The 25129-nt window shown below is 36.7% G+C and overlaps 1 protein-coding gene across 1 annotated transcript in view; it reads right to left on the bottom strand.

Moving 5' to 3' along the window:
* Window positions 1–330: 330 nt before the first annotated feature.
* The window catches only part of LOC140149880 (uncharacterized), a 328927-nt gene continuing 304128 nt past the window's right edge, over window positions 331–25129 (bottom strand). Inside the window, exon 15 of the mRNA XM_072171904.1 lies at window positions 331–900. Coding sequence (XP_072028005.1) covers window positions 697–900 — 204 coding nt within the window. The 3' untranslated portion in view covers window positions 331–696. The remainder of the gene's footprint in view (window positions 901–25129) is intronic.

The following is a 25129-nucleotide window of genomic DNA, read 5'->3' as shown; positions in this document are numbered from 1 at the left end:
AAAATTAGATTTCCACAAAAATTATGAATCTTTTCAAATCGCAAAAAAAGTCATGCAGGGAGTCGCACAAACAACACATACTTTGTAAGTAGAAACTTGTTTTGAGATGATCGTGCAAATGGTCAATTAGGACATGCGAGTGTAAGTATTTATTTATAAGCATGTGATTTAATATAGCTTTAAGGCAGAAACACTTCTTGAAAAGTCTTAGCCATCCACCCATCATTTAGATTGGGCAGTTTGCTCCTGGGATAGTAGGCAAGATTAATAGCTCTGGCAGATGCTAAAATTTGTCCTTGAATTAAGTTCCATGAACTCAGAACAAGATATACTAATAAATTAAGGCTATGGGCAATTTAGCTATTTGAACTGAATCCCCAGAAGGTACACAGGTGAGGAATGAGCCATTTAGGGGTCTTTTAGCATGTTTAGAGCTGAAATTATCAAAAGCAAGGGTCTTTCAGTGGTCTGTTTTGGTCAAAAGTGGTCTTTGGGAGCTGCGTGGTACAAAAACATGGGTCTTTCCAGGGGAGTATACCCGTATGGTAATTTCTGTTGAGTGCCCCCATTGTCATTAATCATTACCTGCCTGGGCTTGCAAACACACACACAAATGAAGCTCATATACCTTCTCACTCACTTCTGTGACCATGAAAATGCTGGGATTGACTTCCTCCCTGTACTGCCCAGGCAATATCATATGTCAAGCCATTGTTGGCTTAGTTCTTGATCCAGTAAATCGATGTCCTCAACAAGTTGATCCATATCATCTGTTTCCTTGCTGGTCTGGTCATCCTCCTTGGTTTCATGTGTGAAGACACTTGTAGGGCCTGATGGATATTGGACCTCTGGAGATGGAATGAAGACATTGGGTACTATTTGGGTATCATCAGGGTAACTCTGTAATAGAGGGTGAACAAGAAAAAACAGAGTGTATTGCATTACTCGTTGACTGCCGATAAACGCCTAATAAAGACTTAGTCACCGGACGCGCTGCCGCCAGTTAAAGTACATGCCCTATCACACCACTCCACACCATACATAAATTCTCCCAGTCACATTTCCCAAATATGAAATTAAAAAAGTCAAATTTTAATTTACTTCTTTTAAAGTTTGGCAGAGGCGGGGTTCGAACTCACGGCGTAACGCTTAGTACTCTATGAGCCTAGCGCCTTAGACCACTCGGCCACTTGTCTTGTTATTCATTTGAAACTTATTTAAAAATATAATCGCTACCACGTGACAAGCAAAGACAGAAAGCGATTATATTTTGGAATTTTATCATTAATGTGTATTATAATAGAGCTACCATTATTTATATTGTTGAATTCTCAAGCGCATCATTTGAATTGGGTTTTATTCCTAAAGCCCGATACTGACTCCACCTGTACATTTTAATTTCATCGCGGGATGCTGAGATGTTTGAAAAGCATCGCAGCATCGCATACCGCTGCAAAGTGGAGTCAGGATCGGGCTTAATTCAACCACCAGCATCCATGGTTCGATGTAGAGAGTCTTTCCTATTCAGAGGAAATATTGCAATTACACACCTTATTGCCTTTTAACAATAACCAATGACACTAGCACGTAATTCCAGTCAAGCACCAATCTTTAATCCTATTGTTGAAGAGGATAATAAGCTTATACTTATGTATATAGCATTCGTAAAAAAGCTTAAGTCTTTGTTTGCTTTGGTTAAGTCCTGTTCAAGTGGTGGATTAACCAACAATTAACAATGAGAGTACATTCCTGATCCTCGGTCAGTTGGCGATGATTTGAAGTGACCGCCAATTATGACCATTTGATATTTAATTCGCCACTTGCGGTTCCGCCATTATGCACTATATGCGGGGAGAGCCTCGAACTGGCAGTATACATGAAAGGAAGAATTACGTAACCTTACACAGAATGTTATATGACTGGTTCAATTCCCATTCATGTATGCTGCCAGTTCGAGGCTCTCCCACACATAGTGCATAATATGAACCTGCAAGTGGCTAATAGGGCCTACCAGCAATGTGGAAAAAAGAAATAATGTAGTGCCAAAATAATGTACCCTTTTACGGAAGGAGCAAAGTTTAACAAGTTACAACTCCGCATCTGCAGTACGAATGTCAGCGGCGAATGTCAGGTTATTATTCCCCAGTCTTGAAAAAAAATTGCAGGCAGAGGTGGGAATCGATCTCGGTACCTCCCGGTTAAAAAGCACTGTGCAAAACCACTAAGCCAACTAAATATCTGTCGTGAGATGCTTGACATTAATCTTTGATATTGCTGAATGGAACAAATCGCGGAATTAAATCAGTAATAAAAGAAGTAGATTCTTATTTAGCGGCCAAATTGGATAAAAGGGAAATATTTGTCCCTGCTCTAAAGAAAATATAGGTTAGAAAATTATCAAATAAAATTAAATTAAAAATTGAGACTTTATATTTATTTATTTCACAAGGCGGCATTTTCACAGACAAACACTGTAGGCCTATACGCTAAAAACTTGACCCTCATTACTAGATGATGGCATAGCTCAGTGTTAGAGCATCAGACTGGTAATGTCAATATCGTTGGTTCGAATCCGCCTGCCAGCAATGGTTATTATGATTTTAATGCTACGCTACAATTTGTTCAATTTTTTTTCATTTATTTATTTATTCATTCATTCATTCATTCATTCATTCATTCATTCATTCATTCATTCATTCATTCATTCATTTATCTATTTATTTATTTATTTATTTATTTATTTATTTATTTAAATCATTTGATATATTTGAAAGGGTATTTGAGCAATTTGAAATTTTTACCCCATATAATCCTATGGGGTCATTTTGAACCCACTCCCTCCCAAATTGCCAAAACCTATGAGTTTAAATCATACATAATGATCAGTACGTCAATCATGAGTGAACACCGGTTGGTCACTGCATTTATTTGGAAATGGGTAGGCACTGCAGCTTGATTCACCATTCACAACATGATAATGTGTGCACATGCTACATTATATACACTTGTAGGCCTATGTTGTTGTTGGTGTATAAGTAATGGGCCTTGCAATTGAAATGCCTCAAGCTTTTAATCCGATATGCAGATTATCTATTTGTTTTCATGAATTGGAAGACATTCTTTGATGTATTACTGAGCTCAATGATCTGAAATTACTGGAGTGTGAGGTCAGCATAGTATTTTATTAACAGAAAGTATATAGGCCCTGCATGAAATTATCGATTGACTCCAAACAAAGGATTTGAGCCGGTGTCCTTCACCGTAGTTATGGCGGAGTGCAGTCCATTCAATCAAATGTTGTCATCAACCTATTTGATTGCAATCATGCTTTTGTTGAATGCATTTGAGTAGTCCGCCATATTTACGGGATGATATGTCACATGCAAGGCCTCTATTCTCCAAATTCATTTCCTAATGTATGTGAGAATGATACATTAATGACATGATGAACATAATCATTGATGCATCAGTTTTAAAATAGACTAGGCGGTTACCATATTTGGCGGTTCTCGGCTGGGCGCGATTACCAGGCTGATGGTGACATGTCCATATGACAGTTTTACTAATTTGACCTCAGATGACCCTGGCGACCCCAAAATGACCTTCCAAAAATTTGGCTCTAAATGTTGACTGTACCCACCAAGTTTCATGCCCATACGACAGTTTTAGTAATTTGACCTCAGATGACCCCTGGGTGACCTTGGATGACCCCAAAATGATCTAAACTTATAACTCTAAATGTTGACTGTACCCACCAAGTTTCATGCCCATATATGAGTTTTTACTAATTTGACCTCAGATGACCCGTGGTGACCTTGGATGACCCCAAAATGACCTTCAAAAAAATGTTGTTTTAAATGTTGACTGTACCTACCAAGTTTCATGCCCATACGACACTTTTTAGTAATTTGACCTCAGATGACCCCTGGGAGCGGACCCCGGTGTCAGATGACTTTAAAACGAACATAAACATCTTCTTGACAGGACAGAACTACACCCACCCACCGAGTTTGAGCCCCGCACGACCTAGTTTCATGCCCATATGACAGTTTTTAGTCATTTTACCTCAAATGACCCCTGGGAGGGGGCCCCGGGGTCGGATGACTTAACGAACATGAACATCTTCTTGCCAGGACAGAACTACACCCACCCACCCACCGAGTTTGAGTCCGAGGACCTAGTTTCATGCCCATATGGCAGTTTTTAGTCATTTGACCTCAAATCACCCCTGGGAGGGGGCCCCGGGGTCGGATGACTTAACGAACATAAATTTCTTCCTTCCAGGACAGAACTACACCCACCCACCGAGTTTGAGCCCGTGCATCGACCCACGACGGCCTCACATTAGCAGTCACAGACAAAACCTAAATCTACAGAATATATCCATTACTCGTCTCGAAAGAGCTCAAAATAAATAACTTAGAAAATTTTCTTGATGTCCTTTAACATGTTTCCATAGTTAACCATCGTTAGCCATGGATATCTATGCTGTAGAACTGACCGGTGACTAAGTCCGATTTATTGGGACGTTTATCGACCATCAACGAGTAATGGATCAGTAAGTTTCATATTATTACTTTGAGCAATGACTCTTTGTCTATCTCAATACCCTCTCACAACTTCTGTGTTGGTGTAATTATTCTATTCTATTACATAAAACAGTGGCTCTGGAACTGGGGACCTGGTGAGACCTGCACCAATAATTTTGGTGGGGTGGGGTGAGTAGTACCCCAGGGCCCCAATAATTAAAATTCATCAGGGTAAAATTCATAATTTAAGGGTAAAATTCCTAATTTTAGGGTGAAATTCCTAATTTTAGGGTAAAATTCATTATTTTAGGGTAAAATTCATTATTTTAAGGTGAAATTCATTATTTTAGGGTAAAATTCATTATTTTAGGGTAAAATTCATAATTTTAGGGTAAAATTCATTATTTTAGGGTAAAATGCATTATTTTAAAGGTAAAATACATGTGGGAGGGGGGATACCCCTTGCTGCTCCCACCCCCTTTGACGTTTCACACCTTGGAGCAGGCCCCATATTAAAAATCTTCCAGAGCCTTTGTATTATTTTAAACTTTCATTATTATTTTGCTTATTTAAAATAAATATTACAGGGTATCGGAGAGAAAAGGAAGCATGCTTATTACATATCAGATACTGAAAAAGTGAAAACAAATAAATTGGTAGTTGGGTGGACATGTGACAGGCATAGCATGAACCAATCATGCTACATTATGCTTCCTCTCAGAGCTGTGTGAAGAGAATATTTAGAGAATAAACGATAGGAATTTTTATTTTGCCTATCCTCTACCGTGTGATAGGCGACAGGCAGGTCCAATATTTTGAGTAGTGGATGCCGGCGCAGCCGGTATCCACTACGATAAAAATATTGGACCTGCCTGTCGCTCTATCATAGGTAGAGGATAGGCAAAATAAAAATTCCTATCGCTTATTCTCATTCTTAGTCAGTTAAATATTATTTTAATAACTGTAAACATTTTTTTTAAAGCAAAAACTAAGTTACCGTCATAAAAACTCCCTCATTATAAAATGAACGAAACTTGTTTACAACTTCACGTATTCTGTTTGCGCGTACTGCTAGCGCGTTCGCAGTATTCCGCACTAGTCTACGCATCCAGCGCGGTACATACGCCAAGCACTCTACACGCGTGTTACGATTATCAAGACGCATGATGACGGGGTCGTCTACGGCCTGATAGACGGCACCCGAAATCATGCGATTGTCCAATCAGAAATGTGTCTACGAACTAGACCACTCCCACTGACTAAGAATAGTAAGTGACAGAGCCCACAAGTTAATTTGCTTACTTTATAATCACACAGTATTTCAAGAATCTACCATTTACAGCTATTTACAACTCAGGAGAGATATGAGGATTGAGGCAGAACTTTTTGACTACTAGAATGAAGTATAACGTTCACCTGGACTTTAATTCAACAAATGCACCATCAGTGGTTTGTTAAATAAGAAAATCTAAACAAAAATCACACTTTTGCATTTTTCAAAACAAAACGATAATGCGTTCTGACATACTGCAAGTGATAAGAGTGACAGCAACCTTGGAATGTAAATATTAAGGATAAAATTTGACTTTTGTTAATTTTGGAGATCTCTGTCCGTAGGGACTCTGTTGTTCAAACTAAGAAAAAAATGGGAGGGTGCACCGGACAACCTGACCTCATGTGTTAGGTTGTTCGCTAGATATATTTGGTTGCCTGCAACATTTGTTTGAACTGCAATTATTGCCAAAAATAAAACTTTTTGCATAATTTGGTTATACTTCGATGTATTTTGACCAGGTTCTTCAGTCTTTAGATTACAAAATGGATATTACCTTGGTCCTTACTGTCATTTTCATTGAGCAAAACAGTTGATGACAATGAATTCAACTTAATTCTGGGCAAATTTTGGTCTTCTGCCAGACAATCACTTTATTGGGCAATAGGACAAGCACTTACGTGGATTAGACAAAGCTACACATAATTGAATGGACTTTCACATCTCTTCAGCACTTATCTTCTAGCTTCTTCTCTTTGTCAATTACTCATAGGAAACAGGACAAGCACTTACACGGATTGGACAAAGCTACATGTAATTGAATGGAATTTCACACCTCTTCAGCACTTATTTTCTCTTTGTCAATTACTCATATGAAACAAAATATTAGCTGAGAATTGTATAGATTGATTCTTTACTTAGAGCTTATTATTACAAATTTCTAATATTTTATGCTTTCACAAAAATCTCTGATTCTTTACTTTTATAGGCTTATTATTACAAATTTCTATTATTTGATGCTTTCACAACAATCTCTAATGATGCTTTTAACTTACTTTATGTAGCTTATATTTATTTATTTATTTATTAACCATATTTAAACAGGGTAACCTACTCAACAAATATTACAATGTTGATTTTCAGTAGGGCCCTGAGACAAACATATAAAAGCATTAAATACACGTAGATTATACATTATTAAAAACCATAAAAATTGAGCTTACATAAATATTACACAGCATTAAAATACCTTATATAAATATTATACAGCATGAAAACCAAGTTTTTGTAATTAAAAATAATTCAAAAGCTACACGAAGTATTTAAAACATATGACATGTATGAGCTGCAGAATTAGTTGTGCTACAATTTCAGGTCTTCTTTGAGTTTCTTTTTGAATTGCATTAGTGAGTTGACTTGACGAATATCTTTCGAAATAACATTCCATAATACGCTACCTTTGTATTGGAAAGAGCTTTTACCATAATTTGTATTGCACTTTGGAACATATAGATCGCCATTTACACTACCTCTAGTGTTAACAGAATGAATGATATTAACTGGACGAAACAGATCATTGAGGTAGGAGGGTGCAATTTCATTTTTAACTTTAAACATCATACATCCAGTTAAGAAAATAATACGGTCTCTTATATTCATGAAGCCTAAAGCACGTAACATGTCGTTTATATGAGTTCTGTATGGTACACTTAGTATAATTCGCATTGCCGTGTTTTGGAGTTTTTGAAGCTTATTTAAGTTTATTACACTGCAGCTACTCCAAATAGTAATTGCATAATCAAAATGTGGTAAAACCATAGTGTTGTATATAGTAATCAGTGAACTTCTCGGGACAAACGGCTTAACTCTTCTCATGACTGCAAGACTTGTACACACTTTACGACAAATATTGTTGATCTGCTCTTTCCATTTCAAGTTAACATCAATTTGAACACCAAGATATTTAAAACATGTGACATTTTCAATCTCAACATTATTCATATACACTTTAACATGATTAATTTTACTAGTTTTAACAGGTGTACCAAGTAACATAACTTTTGTTTTCTTCACATTTGCTTTCATAAGATTATTATCAAACCATTTACAGAGTGTATTAAGATCTTCATTTAGGTTATTCTCTATTTCCTTAACATCTTTACTACAAACATAAATCAAGGTATAAATCGGCATACATGTCAACAACTGAATGTTTTAGATCATTTGGCATGTCGTTAATAAATAAAAGAAATAAAAGTGGCCCAAGTATAGAGCCTTGTGGAACTCCTGATGATATAACATGGGGCACAGAAATGGAATTATTAATAGAGACATATTGGGTACGTTTGGTGAGATATGTTTCAAACCATTTTCTTTCATTATCTTTAACACCCAATGCGTGCATCTTTTGAATAAGCAGTTTATGATTTACCATGTCAAAGGCTTTACTTAAATCTACAAAGACTGCTCCAACATAATTACCATTATCTATATCTGTACTCCATTTATCAATCGTTTTAAGGAGAGCTGTACAGGTGGAGTGTTGTTTACGAAAACCAGATTGACCTTTGTACAAAATATTGTTATCGGTGACATAATTATATAACTGACTATGTACAATCTTTTCCAGTAGCTTAGAGCACACAGGTAAGATAGAGATGGGCCTGTAGTTGGAAAACTCATCTTGATTACTACCTTTATAAATGGGAATGACACGAGCTATCTTTAAATCATCTGGGAAGCAACCTTGTTTAAGAGACATATTGAATATCTTACAAAGGATAGGAACAACAGCTTCTTTACCATATTTGAGAAGTTTTACACATATGTCGTCTAATCCACTAGCTTTCTTTGGCGAGAGAGAATTGATTTCGTCCATAACTTCCGCATTTGTGATCTCAATAAATTTAAACTTAGTGTCAACACCACACCTTGAACATTATTTGAGTTGTTATTATTTACATCACAAGAATTTGACATACCAATGTTCGTGAAATGTTCATTAAAATCGTTAGCTAAGTTAAGATCTCCCTTAGATGTTGACGGAAGAGTGCATGTGGCAGCACTACCTTTCTTACTTGGAAGCAATTCTTTAAGTGTTTTCCACATTTTCTTTGTATCTCCAGCAGAGCTATTGATTTCATTGGTGAAATAGTCTCTCTTTGCATCTTTCATCATCTTATTTACTTGATTTCTGAGAATTTTATATTCATCCCAATGTTTATTTCCAGCAGCACCATTAATTGCTTTTTTGTGATGATAATCCCTGTCATGCATTTTCGTAAAAATATCATCACGGTTTTCTAACCAAGGACAAATGTTGTCCTTAAATCTGATAGTTTTAATAGGAACATGGCTGTCACAAACCTTGGTAAACTTACTTACAAATGAGTCCCATGCTTCATTCACAGGCAGAGTGTCATCAACAGACCAATTAACGTCATTTAAATCATTCACAAAATCATCAACATTAAAATTCTTAAAACATCGAAACTTTTTCGTAACATGATTACTTTTAGTACACTTTTTCACCTTAGTCTTTGATACAATTGTTGTACAAGGAAAAGAATGGTCACTAAACGACTTGTGAATTACACGAGTATCCTTACAAATGTTACGATTGGTAGTGAGAATTATATCAATAAGTGTTTTTACTTGTAGGCGTTATTCTTGTAGCATGCTCAACAATTTGACTTAAATTATACAAATTCATAAAAAAAGACATGTGACTTGTGAGAGAATTTGGTTTTAAGAAGTCACAGTTAAAATCACCCACAAGGATAATTTCTTTATTTTCATTTGTTAAAACATCCATCGTTTCAGACAATACGTCAAAAAAATCAGGTCCTTCAGTTTGAGGCCTGTAATAAGTACCAATCAGAATGGATTTCTTGTGAACCTGATGGATTTCAACCCATAAAGATTCCTTATTATCATTCTCAACATCATATCTTCGTGTGTACTTGATATTATCATCAATATAGACAGCAACACCCCTCCATGTCTATTTCTATCTCTACGTTCTACCACATAACCAGGAATGTGATTTCACTGTCAGAAACTGTATTGTCAAGCCAAGTTTCTGACATTGTGATTATATGAAATGGTTGACTTTTAATCCAAAGTTGAAGTTCATCAAAACTTGACATAAGACTTTGCATGTTAAAATGACAAACCTTTAAACCTTTCTTACTGAGGTTGGAGTTACGTGAAACAGACATTTGATCTTTTGGAACTCTGTTATGAGCTTTATTTTTAGAAGATACCTTTGCTGTTTTGTTTAGCTTCACATCGCTTTGTTACAAATAAAGCAGATTTATTCTTTACTTTGAGCTTATTAATCCAAATGTCTGATATTTTATGCTTTCACAAAAATCACTAATAGTATTTCTAAATCACTCTATGTAGCTTTGTTAGAAATAATGTTGACTGTTTTCCCTTTGTTTGGTCTAGATGCAAATAGAATAAAGCAAATGGAAAATATACAATATTTTCTGCCCTACACTGTAATCACAATAGACAATAAATAAATAATAATAAAAGAGATTTATAAAGCACCTTTCCAACAAATCTCTAAGTGCTGTGCAGTGTATACAGTAGGGTGTGGCAAAAAAACGCTTTTTTCTTGGATCAACTTGGAACTCTCTGAGAATTTTACTAGTTTTTTGTGCTGAAATATCAGTAAGATCGAGCATGTTTAGCCCAGGCAGATTTTTACAAAATCCCTACTTATTTGCTATTCTATATAGAGAATTTAGTAGGAACAACCTAGGCATTCAGATGACATCATGGCCAATACTAAACACATGGGGTATTTTGTTTGGACCCTCTAAATATCATCAGATAGCAATCAGTCTCAAATTGGTTACCATAATTTTTTGCTAACAGGTTTGTAGTTAAATATTGTTGATATTGGGATGCTAAATTAAGGGGTATGGGTAGCATCATGGAACATGTCCCCAGTTTTACTCAGTCAAATTTCACAATTTTGGTCTTTGTTGCATAGGTATCAACTGCAGCATTACTAAAAATAAACGAAAAATAATTTTCGGGTAGCCATCTCTTGATCAGATGGCCTTGAAAATTATGGCAAATCAGTTGTCACATGACCTTATAACCCCTGGTCAAGTCAGAGCTGCTCTAAAATCACTTCTCTACATAATGTTTATGTACAAAATATTTCTTGCAGATCATTAATTCGTTTAGCAAAGATATCGTGAAATTTGAATTTCGTTCTGGTGCACCAGAACGAAATTACAACGCATTGTCTATGGAGCAGTGTAATACACATAATCATGCATAACTCGCAAACGCAAAATCGGAATCAACTGAAATTTTGGGAATAGGTTTTTTTCGTGGATATCTAATGAAAAATGACATAAATAGAGGATGTTAGGATCACGAAATACTCCTTTAATGTTGATATGTACACATTTACTAATACATTGTCCATTATAAATCACTTCATTTTCTTTAGTTTATACCTTTGCAGGTAATTTTCTTTCAAGCAGAATTTGGATTTTTTGTTAAAGTTGACTAATTATTAGATTTAATTCACTTGATTACAATATTATCTTCACTTGAAAGTGCAGTATTTACATAATTCAATCATTAGCAGGGGGCTCATGGGTGATGTATTTTACGAAAACAAAAACAAAAACCAGTGCATCAGGCCGGAATCGAAAACCTTCCTATTTACTAGCACGACGCTCTGCCAATTGGGCCACAGAGGCATACTGGAGAAGAGCAGAAGATTTTAATCTCATAGGTATTAGGTTTGAATGGTGTTCGTTGCATTCCTAGCGGAAGGTATCAGAACTGCATATTTTTAAGAAATATACAAAGTCACATAGGGATGAAAATTATATACTTATTTCTCTGGGTTGATAGGATGAACAAATTTTAATCTTTACCCAGAGCAGCCAACGCACATAAACGTTGAAAACCCCCCAAAACAAAACAAAAAAACCCAATGCATCTGACAGGAATCGAACCTGCGACCTTCGTATTACTAACACGTCACTTTGCCATTTGGGCCACGCTAAGCACACTGGAGAAAGCATAAGATTTTAATCTCATAGGTATTAGGTTTGAATGGTGTTCGTTGCATTCCTAGCGGAAGGTATCAGAACTGCATATTTTTAAGAAATATACAAAGTCACATAGGGATGAAAATTATATACTTATTTCTCTAAGCAGACAAATTTGAATCTAATACCTATACATTAAAATCTTCCGCTCTTCTCCAGTGTGCCTCTGTGGCCCAGAGTGTTGTGCTAGTAATACAAAGGTCACCAGTTTGATTCCGCCAGCTGCACATGTTATTGTTTATGTGCTCTGAGTAAAGATTAAAATTCAAATCTAATACCTATAGATTAAATCTTCTGCTCTTCTCCAGTGTGCCTCTGTGGCCCAATTGGCAGAGCGTCGTGCTAGTAAATATATGAAGGTCGCCAGTTCGATTCCGGCCAGAGCTAGATGCACTGGGTTTTTTCTTCAACCTTTATGTGTGCGCTGGATCCTCTGGGTAAAGATTAAAATTTGTTCATTTATAATGTAGCCCATAACATCAAAAAGTCAATTTTCAAGTAGAAATGCTAATATTACAAAGGTGCACTTATATTTATGGATAAGAAAACCAATTGTTATGACAAAAAACATGTCTCCGTATTCTGTACACACAGTTTTGTATTTTTCTATATTTTTTAGCTTTATCGATTGTTATATACGCACAGACCATGTGTGGATAGTACGGTGAACTAATACATGGAAATTCTCAGCCTCAGATTTGCTTATACACTTGCTTCATCTGCGGCTTAAGTACATATGTGATCATCCAACACAAAATGGCTGTAAACTTAAGTCGACCCCCGGTAAATTTTGTTTTATTTCGTGTTTAGAAAATATAGGCCTATATCATAAGCTTTAAAATGATATATCATTTTACTTCAAACAACATCCAGAAGCGGAGTTATGGTTTGTTGAACTTTGCTCCTTTAGCAAAATGGTACCTTATTTCGGTTCTACATGATATGTGTCTCTTTTTCCACATTGCTGGTAATAAATATCAAACAGTTATAATTGGCGGTCAGATCAAATCATCCCCAAATCAACGAGGTTCAGGAATGTCCTCTCATTGTTAATTGTTGGGTATACATACCTAGACAAAATACAATGCTTTGTAACCCACCACTTGAACAGGATCTAAGCAAACAAAATCTAGAGCTATTTAAGAATTCTACAGACATAGGTAGAAGTTTATTATCCTCTTCCAACAATAGGATTATTGATTGGTTTAAAACGTGTTTGACTGGCACTAGCAAAATGAGATACCTTCATGCACATTTTAAACTGTAACTCAGAATACAATTTGCTGACCTTACGGCTGGTTTTTTGGTGGATGGTCACATATACAAAATGGTGTAACATTCATATCAAAGGTAAAATATTGTATTTATACTAATATGCTGATTACATGAATTACTTCAATATATCCACTTGCTAAAAAGCTACAAATTGACTGTTCACTGTTTAAGTTTGTTTAATATGATGTTAATGATTAGAAGTTTACTGAAGATTTTATTGGAATTTTTTGTGCCAAAATATCATTATATCACTAGGTTGCATTTGTTGCTGTAACTTATTTCATATTTGAGCAGCATTTCTATCGTCTTGCAAAGATCCACTTATGCTACTAATGCCAGTCTTAGTGCCACGGTTACTGCTAGAAGATAAGCAACAACAGCAAAGTTTTTTCAGAGCATCGCGCATTGCATTACGATATTTTTGACAGCAACAGACATACAGGATTGGGTTGATACAAGAGTTCAGCAGAAGAAAAAAATACCCAAAGATCCAAACTGTTTTGCTTTGATCTACATTTAAAAAGTCAATGTTAGTCACATCTTCAAGTATTTCATCCAATAATGTAAATCGATGTGGTAATTGACAAAGGAAAAAGAGTATATTGTTGAGAACCAATGTACGAGTAACTTAATTCTGAGCTAACTGCATTTGTTCACTATTGTTTGTAAGTTTTCGCTTGATCATAGCTGAAATAATTTTAACAGAAAGAGAGCTGTTAATCAGGAAACAAACTAAAAATGCACAAACTGAGATTACTTGTGGAAATACCATATATGATTTACAAAATGCAACATGAACAGGTAGGTGTGAGAATGCTTCTTCTGAAGGCCAAATGAAACAGGTTGGATGAAGTTCAAATCCAGATCCATACACGAGTGTTAACATTTTATAGTTTATAGTTGTAGTTGTAGTTTATAGTTGTAGTTATAGTTGTAGTTGTAGTTATAGTTGGAATTATAGTTGAGTTTATAGTTGTAGTTGGAATTATAGTTGAGTTTATAGTTGTAGTTAGAATTATAGTTGAGTTTATAGTTGTAGGCCTAGTTGGAATTATAGTTGAGTTTATTGTTGGCTAGTTCGAGTTATATAACTAAAGACATTCTCTGTACCATTGTTGAAATTATGCCATAGTTTCCCATAATGCATTGTTGCAACTATATGCTATACCTATACTCTGTAGCGGAATGTCTTCCCATAATGCATTGCTGTAGATTGTATTGGAATGCTTTCCCATATAAATGCATTGTTGGAACTCTTGCCCATAATGCATTTTTAAAACCATGTTATTGTCATGTTAAATAGGCCTACATGTACACTATGTATTCTTCCCAGAATGCATCACCTGTACCTTATATTCCCATACAAAGTATTGATGAAATTATGCCATAGCTTCCCATAATGCATTGTTGATACTATGCTATACCGGTAGTTAAATGCCTTCCATAAATGCATTCCGTACTCTGTACTGGAATGCCTTCCCATAATGCATTGCTGTACCCTCTATTCGAATCCCTTGTTGAAATGGTAAGTCACAATACATCAATACATCCTGGTAATATAGATTGTGAAATTTGGTGAAAAAAACCAAACTCATTGTCATTTTGTGGTCATATGCGGTCGAAACGCCATAGATTGTTGCGGAATTTTGGGAACGACCAAAGAAATGAGACAAAAATCCTGTATTGTACAGGGCAAAATATCCTTCTCCATCAGCATGTTGGTCGTGTATGTCAATCAATCATAGGCGAGATCAGGGGGGTGTCTCCCAATATTTTGGCAGGGGGATGGTCCATACAACGCCCCCCCCCAATGTTGACGCCTGTATGTGTGTTTCTGACCAAATTAACCTTCTATTGGCCATTTTAGCCCCGAATTTATTCCCCTTTTGCATCATATTCCATCAGTTTAGCTTCAATATGGCAAAAAATTTTGCGCACATTTGTAAGTTGTCCACTTGTGTCGTCACCATATACTATTACTAGTATCTTGATGTAAATGTGAAGATCCTTACTACAGGACCGCAACTGAAACCAACCAATTATAACAATTAGCCTCAATCCCTTTGGCATTGTTCATAATTCTGCATTTTTTTCAATATGATGAAGCCCTTCCTGGGTTCACTGTGAAATGTTACATGAGTCCTTTTTGTCAAGGTAAACAAAGATACTAAACTGGGGTCCTGGGAGTTCTATAACTTCATGCTTGGAGTTGAGACACACAGTGAGGGGTCAATGTGTTGATGATGTTAAGCAGGAAATGAAAGCCTCTGGGTGGTCAAATCATGGCCAAAACAGCAACCCATTATGCAATTTATACATAGCTCATGTCACTTCATTGACTTAATTAATTTGTATAGCATGATCCTTCATCAATTCAAAGACCCAGAAGAGCAGAGGCATACCAGCATCAGCAGTAATGGGGAGTGGGAGAGGCTGGTCCGGGGGGGCACTCAACACAAATGACCATACGGGTATGCTCCCCGGAGACCCCTTTTTGGATTTCGCAGCTCTGAAAGACCCCCTATATTTGAACAAAAAAGAACTCCGAAAGACCCTTGATTTTGATAATTTCAGGTCTGAAAGGTTTTTTTCAGGCGATTTTCAACCAGAAAGCCAAGATAGACCCTTGATTTGGACTGTTCGCAGCTCCAAAAGTCCCTGTTTTACTTGTTCGCAGCTCCAAAAGACCCCTTTTATCGGCACGCAGTCAGCTCCCAAAGACCCACCACCTCAAAATTTCGGGGAGCATACCCACCCGGGCTGGTCGATATTGCTTCGCTCAAAATACTGGGACAAAATTGACCAAAAGTATCTTCTTTTGGCCTGGTGGTTAGACCACAATTTTTAAACATCTAATTTTGACCCAAAATTTCTCAGTGAATATCAACAATATTTTAGTAGAGGGACAGCAGGAAGATTTGGAAATTTTGCACCTCTTGGCCCCTTCTTAATTCTCCCACTCCTGTAGAAGAGTTTATACGCTGTCTTTTGAAGGTGAAAATAAATAGGGTTCTATATGTACAGGCCTGTCAGCCCGGGGGGGGCACTCAACTGAAATTTTGGTAGGGGAGTGCGGCGCGGAGCGCCGAACTTTGGGAACTAAGAACTGATTTGGGGAAAAATAGGGGCTTGATGAACTGAAATTTGGTGGGTCTTGTGAACTAAAATTGGGCCAAATTATAGGCTTTGGAGCTAAAAAAAATCCAAAATTTTCCAAATTTTGGCTAAAGAGCTACAATTGCCAGAGTTTGAGGCTCAAAGAACTGGAGCATAATCCAAATGTGGGTCTTATGGAACTGCCGGGGAGCCTGAAAAAGGGACCCTTGGCCGCCACACATACCCATACCCCATTTACATGTGAGTACCCCCTCCGGGCCTGTCAGTGGTTTTACTTTTGGCTCCATCACCCAAACACCCGTCATTTTGGACTGTGCACTAATTATGAGCTGTGGGGATTTGGCACTTTAAAAGAGGGGGCAGTACCCCGGGCAGTACAGAAATGTGTGCAAAATGTCATGCTTGCTATGCTCGCAAATAAACTATTTAGGGACCGTTCACAAACACTTGTAAGGGGGGCCTGATGCAAAAAAAAGGGGCACCATTATGTATCATTGGCCCCTGGGCACCACAACCCCTGAACTACACCCCGGGACTACACCACTGCACCACTGAACACTAATTAAACTAATAGAGTGCAATTTGCACTAATTATGTTAAGCTAAATGATACTAAATGGCACAATTGTTTTAAGTACCGCATTGTTACACCCATCCCACTATCATGACTATTTTAGCAGTATAGGCATGGTAGGTGATCAGATCTATACCAAGTCACAGCACAGAACCTGGAATTTATTTCCAGGGTCTGTTTTCACAACTACTAATCATGCTAATAGTCTCCCACAGTGAAAACATTTAATATGGCCATAAAACTAATTCCCCTTTGTTGTGCCCTCAAGTAATTTACCCAGGTCTTCCAGAAAAAAAGAGTATCTGATGTTGGAGTATAGTCTATGAAGATTTGAATCTATAGACCTAGGTTTTGAATTTACTAGGTTTAATACCTGATCATCATGAAAGATTTCTTACCTCTGTGATCATATGTAGCATAAGTGAAATATTCAACCCTAACTCTAAACCTACAACTACTATAAAGTAACTATAAACTCAACTATAACTCTAGACTCAACTATAACTCTCTAATTATAACTCTCAATCCAGCTACAATTCTAACTGCAACTATAAATCCAACTATAATCCAACTACAATTATAAATGATTATAAAAATGTGATTATAACTATAACTACAACTACAACTATAACTACAATGTCAATGATAAAAATACATTTACTCATACTACACTAAATGTTGCACCAATCAACCATACTGCAATTATCATCTTAAATGTACGCTTTTCCCCTTTCATCAGGCGATGTTTAATTGGTTTGCAAATTGCCAGGTATCTTTCCACAGCAATCAGTGTGACAAAACCCAATGACACAAAGTATGGGATATATATAGATATCCAAAAAATATAACAATCTATATTTGATCTAAAAAGATGATCTAGGTAAACATCCGAGGTAAGATAATCCAAATCTCCCCATGTCAATAAAATTGCTAGAAATAAAATATCTGCAATGGCTAAGTTGCTCATAAAAGCAGTCAAGCTACTTTTCATTTCTGGAACAGTCACTACTGATATCAAGAAGGTAGCATTTCCTAATATGCCAAAACCACAAATAATAGGTAATATAAACAGATAAAAAGCTGTATCTTTAGTCAAGAAAATCCTTTCCATGGCTAAAGCTGGATCAGTTACATTGATGATAGTGTCTGCCTCAAAACAAGTGGTGGTGGTTTGAACAGCTTCCATGATGAAACTACCAAGTCATTGAATCACTGTCCACATACTGACAAACTGTGTGATGTGTGGCCAGTTTAAAAGAAATATATCAAATAAAATTCCCTGGTCTGAGCATGATCAGGAAGTAAGTTACTTCTACTTCGGTAATTGGCAGAGTCCATAAGTCTGGATGTGATGCCAATGGATGCGGATGCGCATGTGCAGTGCCAGACGTGTTGGTGCGTATTTACAGAGTGCAAGTAAAAACATGGACCACCAATTACGGGTTAATTAATTATAGTCTTTCATATCAGTGATCTCTTTCTAATATTCTTAAAATTACTTTAGGTTCAATAGAAATGATTGAATAATAATATTAATTCAATGTCCTACAATGAAGAGAGACTATCCTTAATACAGACCTAATGGATAAACAACATTTTTCACCAGGTCCGCTGTCGCAAATAATGGAGTTAATATACAAAGGAGATGAAGCGAAATTGATTTAGATTTGGTAATGGCTGGACACTATAGTCTCCCAAAATAATTATTATCATGCACTTAGAATACAAAATCTTTCCTTGTCCAGGTATTGTCTGTTTTACTATACCTTATACCCAGGGCCCTCACTCTCATTTGCAATTGTCTGATTTTGGGCTTGTAGTGAGGAATGTGGTTTGTTTCCCTTGATGCTCTGCTTCATTGGTCACCGTCACACTGATGATTGGCTACCATCTGGCTGCATCTCCTTATCTCCTTCTTCAAGCTGTTCTGTTCTAGATGCTTGGCTTGCACTAGGTTCGTTATATTCGGGGGGGGGGAGCACTCACATGTTAAGGTTGTATGGGTATGTTCGGCGGTCAAAGGTCCCTTTTTCAGGCTCTCCGGCAGTTCCTTAAGCCCCACATTTGGATCTGCTCCAGTTCTTTGAGCCTCAAATTCTGATAATTGTAGCTCTTTGAGCTCAAATTTGGAAATAATTTAGACATTTTTAGCTCAACAGCCTATAATTTGGCCCTAATTTCAGTTCTTCAAGCCCCTATTTTGCCCGAAAATCAGTTCTTAGTTCCCAAAGTTTACGCCTCTGCCGCACACTTTTACCTAAAATTTAAGTTGAGTACCCCCGGGTTATATTCCTGTCCATTCTTTGATGTTGTCAAACCATTGTTTTTTCTGTTGTCCTCCCTTCCTTTTCCCTTCAACTTTTCCTTCTATTATCTGGAGTGTTAATGTACTGCCACTTCCTCTGAGGATGTGACCACAAGATAGGTTAACTTTCTTGTCATGCACCAACTCTCCAAGCAGCTGTCTCTTCACATCAAGTTCTTCAAGGATGCTCCTGTTTGTTCTTTTTCCTTCCAAATGTGGGATTATGATAACTGATGTTTAGCATTCTTCTCCAGAACCACATTTCAGCAGCAAGTACCGGTTCTCATCTGCTTTGGTCGTAGTCCAGCCCTCCAAGCCATAAAGGAGCACACTCCATACCAGTATCTTGATGCTATGGTACATTAACTTGAACACTAACTTTTTCACCCACACAAGGAAGGTAAATTTAGCCCATGTGGATTGATGATAAGTATGGGGTGCATTACCGCAAGCATACAAGGAAGAAAGCAAGTGCATATATTACATAAACACTCAGAAAGCACAGGCACGGCCGTTACGTATAACATAAAATGCTGTCCCCTTCAAGCAAAAAGAACACATAAATGTTTCTTGTAAATGTGACTAATTACTGACATTTATATAGGGTGATATACACTTTTAAATAGTGCTAAACATTTTGAGATTTCTGTACAGTAGTAACATTTCAAATCATTTATACTAATATGCTTGATTACATGAATTACTTCAATAAGCCATTTACTGACAAGCTACAAATTGACTGTTCTGTTAAAGTTTGTTAATGTTATGAAGTTTACTGAAGATTTTCTGGGAATATTTTGTGCTGATATATCATTATTATACATCACTCTGTAGGTTGCATTTGTTGGTGCAACTTATTTCATATTTGAGCTGCATTTCTATTATCTTGCAAATGTCCACTTATGCTACTAATGCCAGTCTTAGTGCCACGGTTAGAGCTAGAAGATAAGCAGCGACAGCAAAGTCTTTTCAGAGTATCGTGCATTGCATTGCGGTATTTTTGACAGCAACAGACATACAGGATTGGGTTGATACACGAGTTCAGAATAAGATAAATATACCCTATGGTATAAGCTGCTTTGCTTTGTTTTACATTTAAAAAGTCAATCTTTGTCACATCTTCAAGTATTTCATCCAATAATGTCACTCGATGTGGCAATTGACAAAGGAAAAAGAGTATGTTGTTGAGAACCAATGTACGGGTAACTTGATTCTGAGCTAACTGCATTTGTTCACTATTGTTTGTAAGTTTTCGCTTAATCATAACTGAAATAATTTTAACAGAAAGAGAGCTGTTAATCAGGAAACAAACTAAAAATGAACAAACTGAGATTACTTGTGGAAATAAAATATATGTTTCACAAAATGCAACATGGACAGGTAGATGTGAGAATGCTTCTTCTGAAGGCCAAATGAAACAGGTTGGACGAAGTTCAAATCCAGATGCATATACCACACTAAGCGCTGAACCAATCAACCATACTGCAATTATCATCTTAAATGTACGCTTTCCTCCCTTCATCAGGTGATGTTTAATTGGTTTGCAAATTGCCAGGTATCTTTCTACAGAAATCAGTGTGACAAAACCCAATGACACAAAGTATGGGATATATAAAGATATCCAAAAAACATAACAATTTATTCTTGAACTAAGAAGATAATCTTCTCGAACATCTGAGGTCAAATAATGACGTTTTTCAAAGTTGAAAATCTTTTAAAAACCAGATTGTCTCAGCATCAGGGAAACTTGGGCGTTCATGTGCAGCCAAGTCTGGATAATTATCCTATCAGTTCCACTTGAGCCATATCAAGTGCTCTTGAAACTTATGCTATTGATTTGGGTCATGGTATTGGAATGTTGTAGGAGTTGTTGTGTTGTTATAGCAACAATCCCAGATTCCTGGCCATTCAGATGGCACTTTAGTGGGGTGCAGCCAATCAGGTATCTGCTTTAATTCCATTTCTTTTGTTGTGTTCATACCTTTCTTAGTAAGCCACTTGCATTTGCTCCTCCGATCATGCTGGACCAAAAATCCCACCCACCCTCCCAGTAGCTGGAAGGGTAAATCAGTTATCTCATTTGTCAAAGATGCTTCAATGAAAGTATGTCAAATTATGCTACTCTCCGCTTTGTCTGGAGTTTCTTCAAATCCTGAAGAATCTCGTCAGTAGATTGTCTCCACTTTCTACTACGCTGCGTTGTCTGGAGTTTCTTCAAATCCTGAGGAATCTCGTCAGTAGATTGTCTCCACTTTCTACTATGCTGCTTTGTCTGGAGTTTCTTCAAATCCTGAGGAATCTCGTCAGTAGATTGTCTCCACTTTCTACTACGCCTGCGTTGTTTGGAGTTTCTTCAAATCCTGAGGAATCTCGTCAGTAGATTGTCTCCACTTTCTACTATGCTGCTTTGTCTGGAGTTTCTTCAAATCCTGAGGAATCTCGTCAGTAGATTGTCTCCACTTTCTACTACGCTGCTTTGTCTGGAGTTTCTTCAAATCCTGAGGAATCTCGTCTGTAGATTGTCTCCACTTTCTACTACGCTTTGTGCTGGCTTAATGAATGCTTTGTATGGAGTTCTTCAAATCCTGAAGAATCTCGCCTGTAGATTGTCTCCACTTTCTACTACGCTTTGTGCTGGCTTAATGAATGCTTTGTATGGAGTTCTTCAAATCCTGAAGAATCTCGTCTGTAGATTGTCTCCACTTTCTACTACGCTTTGTGCTGGCTTAATGAATGGTTTGTATGGAGTTCTTCAAATCCTGAAGAATCTCGTCTGTAGATTGTCTCCACTTTCTACTACGCTTTGTGCTGGCTTAATGAATGGTTTGTATGGAGTTCTTCAAATCCTGAAGAATCTCGTCTGTAGATTGTCTCCACTTTCTACTACGCTTTGTGCTGGCTTAATGAATGCTTTGTATGGAGTTCTTCAAATCCTGAAGAATCTCGTCTGTAGATTGTCTCCACTTTCTACTACGCTTTGTGCTGGCTTAATGAATGCTTTGTATGGAGTTCTTCAAATCCTGAAGAATCTCGTCTGTAGATTGTCTCCACTTTCTACTATGCTTTGTGCTGGCTTAATGAATGCTTTGTATGGAGTTCTTCAAATCCTGAAGAATCTCGTCTGTAGATTGTCTCCACTTTCTACTACGCTTTGTGCTGGCTTAATAAATGCTTTGTATGGAGTTTCTTCAAATCCTGAAGAATCTCGTCAGTAGATTGTCTCCACTTTCTACTATGCTGCTTTGTCTGGAGTTTCTTCAAATCCTGAGGAATCTCGTCAGTAGATTGTCTCCACTTTCTACTACGCTGCGTTGTCTGGAGTTTCTTCAAATCCTGAGGAATCTTGTCAGTAGATTGTCTCCACTTTCTACTACGCTTTATGTAGAGTAATTTATGCTTATTTGAAGTATCTTTTTGGCTTGATTGTTTTTGTCAGTGGATTATTTCATTTATTAATATTATTTTATAGTAAATATTGGCTCACTTTTCAATAATTACCAGTTTATATAGGGATTTAAAGGTTTAATTCATTGATAGAGTTGGCATTGTTTCTTCTTTTGGAGATTTCTGTTTATTTAATAATTGCGTTATAAATATTGATTTCCAATTCAATCCTCTGTTTGATCCAAAGAGGTATCTGTATTTGCTTAAGATGAAATTTGGTTAAATGTGATACAGAAGTCAATTCTTGCATGTCCAGCCTGTATGGTTGGCTTGTTGTACACATTTTTCCAATAATTCTTGTATTGTGTTATTAATAATATTTATTGGAAGATAACTAATTCAGTATGGTTATTTCTATTTATATTATGTCGGGTCTTAATTGCTATGAAAGTGCTATGAAATCTATCATTATGTATCTCAATTATATTTATGTATATGAATATAAATTGTTGAATGGTCATAAATAGCTTAATAAATGGTCCTCATGATCGTGAGGGCAATGCGGAGTCTAATCAATGCTTTGGTGTTGTGTTTTCCTGATGTCTTGAGACAATCCAGAGTTCCCCATAGCGTTCCAATAGATACAAAGAAAATATCTGCGATGGCTAAGTTACTCATAAAAGCAGTCAAGCTACTCTTCATTTCTGGAATTGTCAAGACCGCTATCAAGAAAGTAACATTGCCTAATATGGCAAATGCACACACTATTGCCCCCACAAATGTGTACACAACTGCTTGATCAGAGGAGATAATCCATTCCATTGCTAAAGCTGGATCAGTTACATTGATGATATCCTCTGCCCCAAAACAAGTGTTGGTATTTTGAACAGCATCCATGATGAAATTACTGACCATGTCATCAACAATATCTTGCACAATCAAAAAGTAAATTGTGTGGTATTTCAACTGTTGTATTAAATATTGCTACAAGTGGTCAGTGTAAGGGCTCAGTTTTTCAATTAAAATCAAACAGTAATGCAATGATTTGATGCTAACTTTTTCAACTTCTATGAAACACATAAACATCAACTAGAGAAGCAGATACATGTGACTTTCTTCTAAGATCAAATCTAAATAGATTGCTGGAGACATTGAGTTGTTGATAATACCAATAGTGTGACACCAAATGAAAGAATCTATATTGAGCATGATCAGGATGTAGTCTTTATTGATAGTTTGTGTACTTTTGCTTATTCTTGCACCTAATGAATTGTGGATAATATGTGATTCGGTCAATGCAGAACTAATGGATTTGGCATACAGGTGAGGAGATGAAGCAGTTTGACTTAATGGATTTGGTAATGACTTGAGACTAGTCTCACTTTAATAATAAATGTAGCATGTAATATAAAGTAACTTGGAAATAATTATTAAAAAAACAGATTTTGACCCCTGTAGAAATAATGGATCGGTCCCAATTTCGTTGCCACAAGCCTGGGGCCACAAGTGCTTTGTTTTCTTGTTATCAAGACTTTTTGACGTTTTTGGTAAGGTTCAGTTTTGTTTGTTCAGACAGTCATGCCAGAGAAGTCATGCTGAAAATTTTCTCAAAATCTCAGTTTTGATGAATAAAAATGGGGATGAGGCTGTCGATTGGGTCAAGGATCTTTAATCTATACAAGGCGGTTCTCGAACCACAAGTCTTTCGTGATCACTTTTGGTAGAAGTAAATGAACCTGCAACAACCCATGGTGATTTGCCTGTTCAATTTGAGCTTGATTGGACCAATATTGAAATGTGACATTTGACCTGTAAACTTTAGTGGTTCTCGGCTGGGCACAATTACCTGGCTGATGGTGACTGTACCCATCAAGTCTCATGCCCATATGACAGTTTTACTAATTTGACCTCAAATGACCCCCCCGAAATGACCTTCCAAAAATTTGGCTTTAAATGTTGACTGTACCCATCAAGTTTCATGCCCATACAAGTTTTTAGTAATTTGACCTCAGATGACCCCTGAGTGACTTCAGATGACCTTGTATTGACTTTCCAAAAATTTGGCTCTAAATGATGACTGTACCCACCAAGTTAAAAAAAAATAGTGATTACTAAGTGCTTATTGTATGCATTTTTCAGACATTATTGCAAGATACTGATCATCTTCTGAATAATATGCATGATAACCTGATAATGGGCAGTAAATTTAGATCTAAAAAAGGCCTTTGATAATGTTGGCTGCAAGGCCCCTTTAACAAAATTAAGGATATGAGGTATTGAATACAAATGGGTCACTAATTAATTGACCTAAAGGTATCAATGTGCTTGCTTACTTGCTTAAGTCCTCGAACTGTGATGGCCCTAGATATCTTCCTGACTTGTATTGCTGTTACCATGTCAGTAGATTCAAATCCAGTGTATTCTCTTAGAATGTTGACATATGTGACCATCCAGCACAACTGAGCCCTGAAGTCGCCAATCATCATTTTTGAGATATTCAACCAAAATATTCTGCTTGAAATTAGCTTTAAAATGATGTATATCATGTCTATAGTATTTGACATTTAAGTAGTCAAAAATCAAT

The sequence above is a fragment of the Amphiura filiformis genome, chromosome 4 (genome assembly GCF_039555335.1).
Source record: "Amphiura filiformis chromosome 4, Afil_fr2py, whole genome shotgun sequence".
NCBI classification, from domain to species: domain Eukaryota; kingdom Metazoa; phylum Echinodermata; class Ophiuroidea; order Amphilepidida; family Amphiuridae; genus Amphiura; species Amphiura filiformis.
This window is presented reverse-complemented; position numbering and strand designations above follow the sequence as displayed.